The 10,122-nt window shown below is 33.5% G+C and overlaps 2 protein-coding genes across 2 annotated transcripts; both read left to right on the top strand.

The window, feature by feature from the left end:
- Positions 1 to 1,564: 1,564 nt before the first annotated feature.
- HELRODRAFT_172818 (hypothetical protein) lies at positions 1,565 to 4,629 on the top strand (the record flags this gene model as incomplete). Its single annotated transcript, XM_009019448.1, has 5 exons — positions 1,565 to 1,584; positions 1,967 to 2,040; positions 2,521 to 2,568; positions 2,890 to 2,987; positions 4,540 to 4,629. 5 exons carry the CDS (start codon positions 1,565 to 1,567, stop codon positions 4,627 to 4,629), a joined length of 330 nt encoding a protein of 109 aa, XP_009017696.1.
- Positions 4,630 to 5,894: 1,265 nt separating this feature from the next.
- Positions 5,895 to 8,254, top strand: HELRODRAFT_172817 (hypothetical protein; the record flags this gene model as incomplete). Its single annotated transcript, XM_009019447.1, has 3 exons — positions 5,895 to 5,952; positions 6,762 to 7,659; positions 8,128 to 8,254. 3 exons carry the CDS (start codon positions 5,895 to 5,897, stop codon positions 8,252 to 8,254), a joined length of 1,083 nt encoding a protein of 360 aa, XP_009017695.1.
- Positions 8,255 to 10,122: the final 1,868 nt, after the last annotated feature.

The following is a 10,122-nucleotide window of genomic DNA, read 5'->3' as shown; positions in this document are numbered from 1 at the left end:
TATCAATTTATTCAAATTTTATAATAAATAATACAGCTTTTGATAGAGTGCCACATGTGTTATTGATTAATAAGTTGCGTGGTTATGGTGTGAATGATTGTTTGGTTGAATCCATTAAGGAGTATTTGTGTGGTAGAACTTCTAGTGTGAGTGTGAATAATTGTTTGTCCAAAAGGTTTGAAGTTAGTAGTGGAGTGCCTCAAGAAAGTCTATTAGGTCCGGCTTTGTTTATTGTATATGTGAATGACATGTTTGATATTGTGAAAGATAGTTTTGTTCAAATGTATTTGTATGCTGATGATGCTAAAATGTTTAATTTTATATGATGTCTGGATTATAGAATAGTGTTAAAAAAACATCATGATAAATTGTATGATTGGTGTATATTATGTAAAATCGGTTTGAATATTGATGCGTGTGCAGCTATAAAATTTGGTCATTCATATTTGGATAATACCTGGTGTTATAATATTAATAATTCTAACTTGTATTTTTGTGGTGAAGTAAACGATTTGGGGGTTTTGTTTGAACGTTCACTGAGCTTCTCTGAGTATATACATCATGTCTTTAATAAATGTTTTGTTCTTTTAGGATTGTTATACAGAAACTCTAAAAATTTAACTAAAAATTCATTTATTTTGATTTATAAATTTTTAATTTGGTCAAAGTTAGAGTATGATGTCAGTGTATAGTCTCCTTGGAAAATAAAGGAAATTGACGAATTGGAAAGGGTTCAGAAACGGGCAACAAAGATGGTCAGGAATTGCAAAGGCCTTTGTTACTCGGATCGATTGAAGTTTCTCGGCTTGCCAACTTTAAGATTTAGAAGAGTTCATGGAGACATATTAATGATTTTCAACATTGCGAAGGGTATGGTAGATAGAGATTCCTCACCAACTTTGTGTTTTGATGCGGATCCACGTACCAGAGGGCATCGCTATAGAATACATGTTCAAAAGTTCCATACAAATACAAGAAAATTTTCGTTTTCTAACAGAGTGATCTCTATTTGGAACAATTTACCGACATGCGTTGTTGAAACAGATACTGTTTTCAACTTCAGGAAGAATTTTGACTTATATATGGCCAACAAAGAACTTCTCTATGATCATAAAATTGACATTGTTGTTCGATTGCTTTTGTCTTTTAATGCTATTTTGATATGGGCATATATAACTTACGCTTAAGCCCATTATTTATTTATAATAAAAGTGTTAATTTTTTAGACTGCATTTTTCATATGTACATTTACATAAAAACTTTTTTCGGTAACCTTTACCATCATCAGTGTAATAGAGTTTGTGATATTGTTATATGTAGCTCATCTGGTTATTTATAGTATTTTCAACTAATGAACTCTGAGTTCCTTGCTTCTTTGTGTGAGTAATTTTTTTGTTGGTAGGATCGAAACTACCTGTTGGTGGACGTTTATTATAGAGTTTCTTTTTAAATTTTGTTTTTTAATTTTATATTTATTGAGAATTTATTGACAAAACTGCCAAGAGGGTCATAAAAAACCACTTGACTAGACCGAAAAAAATAAAAATAAACGAATTTCAATAGAATGTACGTCGACACGGAAAAGTAAGTTTGAAAAATCAGAGTTAACATTAATAATGACCATCAATCTCGCGAAATAATATCATAAGAAAAACCAATTAAATGAAGTTTGATAAATTGATAGTTATAATAATATTGATAGTTGTTTAATAGTTAAAAATTTGTTAAAATCAACAGAGAGCAGTTGATTTTTGAAGACAGCATATGAGGTTGAAGAGACGACATCTGTTGGCAAGGTATACACTATTTGAATGATTCGGTTGCAGAAAAAATATTTAGTTGAGTTGTCTCTAAGATTGAAATCACGCAATTTGCTTTGATGTCCCCGAGTTGGTAAGTACAGTGATGGAAGAATGAAATTACTATTTAGGTTTGTTTGAACGAGGTTATGAAGCATTTTGTACAGAGAGCATACAGTAGATCAGAAATTAACCTCCGACGTTCCAAAGTATGCATTCCAACTGCATGCAGTCGAGGCAGGTATGGGAGATGACGTAGAGACGGAATAAACTTTGTAAATCTTCTCTCTACACCTTCGATTTTGTTTATTTGGTATTTGTAATGTAGATTCCAAGCAGATGAAGAATATTCAACCAGATGACGTACGTACGGGCAGAAGGCTTTGATAAGTAGGTCTTTATCCTTTGAGGTACGACATCTGGTGATTAACCGTACACGAGAGGGAGCTCTATGAGCAATATCGTTGATATGAAAATTAAAATTAAGTTGGTTGCCGACAATTACGACAATTGGGATGTTTTTTGGAGTTCATTGATATCTATTAGGACAGCTTCTGCAATTTTCTAAAAATGTTCTAAAAATTGCAGAAGATGTTGTAATAGATATCAATAATCACGTAAATAAACATTCAACAAAGAATGATCAACTCGACGCCTTTTTCCTTCGCTAAAAACTTTACTATCATCCACCTTCCTATTTTGAATTAAAACAAACCATCAGAAGCTTCAATTGTTTTTGCCTCATGCATGTATGCATATTTGGGAGAGGGTGTGTGTGTTTGTGTGTGTTTGCACATGCGCGTGTGTGTTTGTATCTGTGTGTGTTTGTATCTGTGGGTGTTTGTATCTGTGTGTGTTTGTATCTGTGTGTGTTTGTATCTGTGTGTGTTTGTATCTGTGGGTGTTTGTATCTGTGTGTGTTTGTATCTGTGGGTGTTTGTATCTGTGGGTGTTTGTATCTGTGTGTGTTTGTATCTGTGGGTGTTTGTATCTGTGGGTGTTTGTATCTGTGTGTGTTTGTATCTGTGNNTGTGTTTGTGTTGANATAGTTTTCATCACGCAACACAGCATCACTCAAAAACATATCAAGAACAATCTGATGAAAAAGAAATAATCAGAAATGCGAACAAAAAGGGCATTGAGATTTTAAGCAAACATCTGGAAGGGATGATGTCCACCTATCGACCAGTTGGAAATTTAAGCTGCATTGCATTTGCACGTGCGTCTTTGATTGACTATCCTATGTTGCCTGTTTGTTTGTTCGTTCGTTCGTTTGTTTGTTCGTTCGTTTGTTTGTTCGTTTGTTTTTTCGTTCGTTCGTTTGTTCCTTTGCTTTCTTCATATTCCATTTATCTAGCTTGTCCATTTCATTTGAGTCTCGATAAATATCTTATGCTATTTTTATTAATTTATAAATTTTTACAACTCTTGAAATACCATTCCTCCTTATCTTAGGGTGTACCTAATGAAGGATTTCTTTCCATTTATGTCTGGAAGAGACGAAACTTCCTATCCCACTGCAGCACTACGAATTGAATTGAATGTAACTTCAATGAGAAGCGGTTTAGCTTCAGCCATCAGTACAACAACGCGAATAATGTGTGTAAGTGTAAGGATAATCATTTCCTCGCGTTCCAATTGTGCAATTGTTAATGAAAAATTGAAGATGAACAAAGAAATGATTTCCTATGTCTGCAGTTGCATTCAGAATCGGTGATGCTGATGATGATGGTGATGGCTTCCAATTAATGTGGTTGTTGTCGTGATGTGGATGTTGTACAACTTGAGATGAAGGTGTATGGGCCAGATGTAATGAAGATGATCGTAGGAGAATGAAAATTAATAATTGTTAATGGATGAATGAATGAATGAACGAACGAACGAACGAACAAATTAATGAATGAATTAATGAATAAATGAATGAATTAGTTAATGAACAAGTGAGTGAAAACATGAACAAATGTTTCAAATGTTTGCATTTATTCTTTTTTTTCTCCGCGATCAACAAATGTTTTAAAAGTGTGTGTGTGTGTGTGTGTATGTGTGTGTGTGCGCGTTTTGTGTGTGTGTGTGTGTGTGTGTGTGTATGTGTGTATAATCAGATTAATTTCCTTCAACTGTGACAGGCCTACGGTCTTAATATTTGCGCACTTATCATCATATTTGAAAGTTCATCTGACATACATCGACACAAACACAAAAAACAAATGCATGTATAAATAAAAATAGATAGATAAATTAATTATATATAAATTATATAAATATATGTGTGTGTGTGTATGTGTGTGTGCTTGTGTGGGTGTGTGTATGTGTTTGTGTGTTTGTGTATGTGTGTGTGCGCGCGCGCGTCCGTTGTTTGCCAGGATCCAATTCAAGATGTTCACATAGATTGACGTATATAAATGTTACATTAAAAGAGAAAGTTCAAATTAATTGTGGCAACTTTTCTAAATATTTTCATGTAATTCAGTTGTATGTTATTTTTTTGTTTGTATGTTTTTCTGTCTGTCTGTCTGTTTGTTTGTTTGTTTTGCAGCCCGAAAATTTCTGTGTGGAGGCTCAAAATTTTTATAGATGGTTTATCTATTTTTTTCGTTTTTTCATATTTCTTCATGATCTACCTAACAAAACGTGTATTTGTATCTGGCAAAATATTTCTGGTTTTGAGGGGCTGTTTGAAGTTGAAATGCATAAAGTTTACATTAAGATATCGTTAAATTCAACTACAACCTTAACAAAGCCATTAATGTGGAGGAATTTTATTTCAAAGACTCACCTTGGCTACACCTATGGTTATCATTTCGTCACTGTAGCCCTCAATTCCCCTTGAATGTAGGAAAGCAAAAATCTTTCTTCGGGTAAATTTTTTTAGTTCATTTAGAATTTTCTATATATAATAAAAAGGGTGAACCCGTTAATGTTATTGGTAACAAATGGTTTTTTCTTTAATCTTTTGATGGCCACAAAAATTTCTCCATCAAGTAATTAAATGGAAATAATAAACATTAATAAATAATTCCCCTCTCTTTGAGGTGAAAGCTTCCTCCTCCATTCTATGGACGGTTCTCTTTTTTTTCTTCAGTAGATTTGTCACATTCAACTGGAATCGAATACTTAAAGTAATAAAAGATGTATTGAACTGTTTCAATGTTTAAAACATCCTGCCTGCCTGCTTATTTGTGTGTCGCTGCAAGGACCGGATTCGAATGCAATCGCCTGCAAAGTCTCGGATGTACGTGGATTCATATGCACTGTTTGTGAGTGTTGTTGATACTTCTGAGATTCAATTAAGAGAGATTTGATAATAAAAAATATTACTAATTATATTAATATTATTATTATATTATTACTATTATTAAAAGTTGCAATTAAATGCTTCTTTTATAATCACATAAAATATATTTAAATGATAAATCTGATTGGTCGGCATCAAAGTTCTCGCAGCCAATCATCGTGCGACAAGATGCATCATAGATAATTTCAAATATAACTGCGAATTTCTGGAAAGTTCTCGGTTCCAGCATTTGTGGACGTCACAGAACGTAGCAACATCATGTTCATGTGTTGATTCTCGTTCGTCTATATCTCTGAAATAACCCTCAAAAGAATATATTATAACATTTTCTACAAGCTTCAATTATTCGTAACGAAAAAAAAACAATTTTTCACATCACACCTTCGAGTTATTGTCCTCGTTAACTTTTGATGCTCCTTATTTTGTTTTAAACTTTGTTAACGAAGTCAGGCGGAGGAACATTGCAACAACGTGCAACCGAGCGACAATGGAAAGTCAGACTCTTTTTAGATTTTATACTTTGTTTATTGTTGTTATTATTATTATTATTATTGTTCTTTACTATTTTTTGTTATCAATTGTTTTTTAATTAGTTCTTAGATGTACCCACAACACACACATTTATTTTATTATATTTATATCACAATTATATTAAAATAATACTTCAGCTGTAATATAATTTCAACATTTAATATAGCACACATTATAATTACGAGATGTTAATAACATAATTGTTCAATAATCTTATTAATTTTTTCCATTCTTTTCAAAGAAATGCAATAAAATGAAATGAACATATAATGAAGCAACTGACTCAACTCAAGAAACAAGCAAACCGGGCACATGTTGTGACTGCAGGTGAGTTGAACGTTGAAACACCCATCTGATTACACCCCCTCTGATCACTCAACCCCGATCCGATCACCCACCCCCCTCTGATCACCCACCCCACATTTGATCACCCACCTCCTCTGATCACCCACCCCCATCTGATCACCCACACCCATTTAATAATTGTAATTGTATAATGTATATAATGTAATTTTATGATGATGTAAAAGTATCTGCCTGGCAGATGTAAGTGCATCGTGTGTACAATTAGTTGTGTGGTAATACGTGTGATGTAGTAGTTGTATGATGATGTAAATAATGTCGCTGTAAGGAGATATAAATAATTATAAGTATATGATAATTAGTTTCAAAGTTTTGTTGGCAGTGAAAGGTGTTTTTTGAAACCTTTGTCGGTCGGGAATGAAAAAAAAAATATTTTTCTCGTTGTTTCTTGGTGTATTTTTAATTGCTTGCACTTTTAAAAATTAACTTGAGTGAAAGTTAAGTCAGCTAAGATAATAATTTTAATTAACTCAATATTTGATAGGAATACTTGGACAACAACAACAACAACATCATCATCATCAACAACATTAACAACAACATCATCATTAACGACAATGGCAGCAATGTTGAAATAAACAAAATCTTTTGCTCACCTGACGAAAACCTCACAGAGATGCAGCACTGAAGCGAAATGCTCAACAGCAGCCCCACCCCAAACAACTCACACAACGCCAACAAAATAAGCATTCACAACAACAACAACAACGACGACGACGATGATAGCAGCGACCACATAAACCACCAACAACACCTTTCAACAACAACAACAGCAACAGATCCCACCATGAATGATTATTTCTCCTTCTTTAGCCCTGATTCTCATTCACGTCTTTGCTGTTCGAACGTAACATCGTCGCATTCAACCTACAACTTGTCTGCCTACAAATACAACTGCATCAACAACATCAACAACAACATCAGCCACAACATCAACAACGATGTAACAAACCATAACAGAAATACAACCAAGTACAACTTCTTAAATTTCCACCACCCCAGCCACAACACTCCAACTCCGATCGAATTGATGGCAGTGACTGCGCCAGCAGACGATGTGGAAGCATCGTGTCGTCTTAGCACCACTCACAGAAGACATTTTGATCTTTGCACATGTGAACATTTTTCTTCAAATAAATATTACAATGGAATATATCACCACAACAACATAGACAACAACAATTATAATTTTTATAGTAATAATACCAACACTAACCACAACAACAACAACAATAAAGATGATCAATTTATTTACAACAACAACAATAACAAGATAAAGAGCAACAACATCAACAACAACAGCATCAACAACATTAACAGCGTTAACCGCCTTGTCACCAACAACAACAACAACATTATCAACTGCAGCTTTATTGTCAACAACAACATCAACAACAACATCAACAACAACATCAACAACGCTACCACTAACAGCAACGCTAACATCAACATCATCAATGAAATTAACACCAACAAAAACATCAACATTGATGTAATCAGATTGCAAGCCCACAAACAAACAACAACATCCCCTCACAGTTCTTCACATCTCACTTTCAGTCTCCATCACTCCATCACACAAACAGCCAGCAGGTTCGTCCACAAGAGAAATGAGAGAGAAAGAGAGAGAGTGAGGTGCGTGAACGAGGGGTACGCCGAACTTCGAGAAAGGTTCGCCATCCAGGCAATATTTCAAAATGTTCAGTCCACATATATAGAATTATATATATATGTATGTATATGTATATATATAACTCTATATATATCTTATATACTATGTATATAACTCTATTTATATATATCTTATATACTATATATATATAACTCTATTTATATATATCGTATATACCATATATATAACTCAATTTATATATATCTTATATACCATATATATAACTCAATTTATATATATCTTATATACTATATATATATATATATATATCTCTATTTATATATATATATATATCTTATATATATATATATATGTATATAATTATTTCATTATGCAAATGTCATCAAGTCGTGTTGGTAATAAAGAAGGTAACTTTGAACGAACAATGTCTCGTGTGGTGTTGTTCTGGGTTACAATAACAATGGGGACATCATCCTCATTGTTTTCATCACATCACATTAACACAGACTACCCCTGGAATTCAAATCGGAGAAACGAGTGAGCAAGGTGGAAACACTGAGATACGCCATCCTGTACATCAAGAAACTCCAGCAGATGCTCCGCGATTCCTCTCCTCCTACTGCCAACAAATAGCTTTCAACACAGCACACTTGTTTTGTAAAAACATATGTATGTAATGACGTCATTTGTGTAAGTGCATGTAGGAGAGACAGAAAGTGTGTGTCTGTATGTGTGTGTCTGTATGTGTGTGTGTATGTGTGTGTGTATGTGTGTGTGTATGTGTGTGTGTATGTGTGTGTGTATGTGTGTGTGTATGTATATTTGTACAGTTAAAAAACTGAATGACAACTGAGGCGACGGGGATGCAAGGAAACAAAACCACTTGAGGAATGATAATCATCTGTCTATACTAGAAAATGTTTTTGACAACGATTTGCTTTCTATTTAGAGATAACAACACACACACACACACACACACACACACACACACAGCCTATAATAGGCTTGAATTAGTTGGCATTCGTTCGAAGCAGGTGACCGCAGAGCAGTAGGGAGCAGACGCTTTTAACCATTACGACATTATGCTGCCTGGCCCAATTTATTAATTATTGTTATTTATTATTTAGTGTTATTTATTTATTTTTAATTATTTATACATTCATTTATTTATTTTAATTTGGTTGTAACTTCTAATGGTTGAATAAGACGGATAAACATACTTCAGCTAACGCTAATGGTTTGAATATTGAAAAAACAGATAACATTTGTTTGTTTCTAGTAAAATTTTCAGACTCAATTTTAAAGCAGCTGCAAAATGTAAATATAAAATTGCTAATTAAATTATGACAAAATTAAAAAAGTTTTAAATGTAAAATTTGTTTATACTCTTCAAAACATCTTTACTATTAAGAAACTTCCAACCAGCAAGAAAGAGAGAGATGAATGAAGATATCGAGTGAGAGGGATAGTGACGCGTGTGGAAGTGTTGCAGAAATTTCTGTCGTCGCAACGGTGGCAGTTGTGGTAGCTGCAGTTGACGCCGTGTAGGTACCAGTTACATGTTCGTATCTTTATTCTCTGCAAATGTTCCGCTGTGGTAGTAAAATTTCAGAACTTCATTTAAATTTTAATATCAATAAGCCTAGAAGATTCCTTAAAACTCCAACTTATAAGATACTCGCTCATTATGTACTAACTTTCAAATTTATTTTTTGGAACTTGTTCCTGAAGAAAATAACTCGGAAACATTACTGTTCTCGATTGCAGTAAGTTTCCACCAAATTAACACTGAACAACCAAATCTACTTTTTAAAATTTTTTATAAACAGATAACCAAATCATACTCAAAAAGTTGACCACTTTGAGACAGTAGAGAGCATCTTGGCAGTCTTCAAACTTGTATCCATCGTATATATGAAGACACTTCAGAGACAAGCCAAGATTCAACGAGAGGATGAAAAACGTTAAGAATGATCCCAACATAAAAACTTGATTTAAAACGGTACGATGCAAAAAAAAGAATTCGGTACGTTTATTGCTTTATAATTTATTCAATCAAAAACAAATTCAACTATTAACTTAAATTGACTAACTTCAGTACTGTTTACTTTTCGCTGGCAACTTCGGAACATCGAGCATAAATAAGAAAAAAGAAAGTATAAACATCGACAAAATAGTACGAGTGTGAATCGCTCTAAATAAGACAATCGCTATCGCCATTAACATGTTGATAATCTTCAACGAATAAAGAAAACCGAGGTTACTAAAAAGATTCAAGTAAGCAAATCAAATAGTTTGCCATCCCTTGTTAAAATAAATTATAGATGTCTAAAGAACAACTTTGGTGAAGAAAATATGGCAACACGGCACATGGCAGCATCAAATATCATCAAGGTCGGATTCGAAGAACTTTGACGAAGGGGACTAAAACCAAAAACTGAAAATTTACTGAGGTGGCCATAATTGGTTGGCAACTTGTTTTTGCTTATCGCACAACATTT

This window comes from Helobdella robusta (genome assembly GCF_000326865.2).
Source record: "Helobdella robusta unplaced genomic scaffold HELROscaffold_24, whole genome shotgun sequence".
In the NCBI taxonomy this organism is placed as follows: domain Eukaryota; kingdom Metazoa; phylum Annelida; class Clitellata; order Rhynchobdellida; family Glossiphoniidae; genus Helobdella; species Helobdella robusta.
This window is presented reverse-complemented; position numbering and strand designations above follow the sequence as displayed.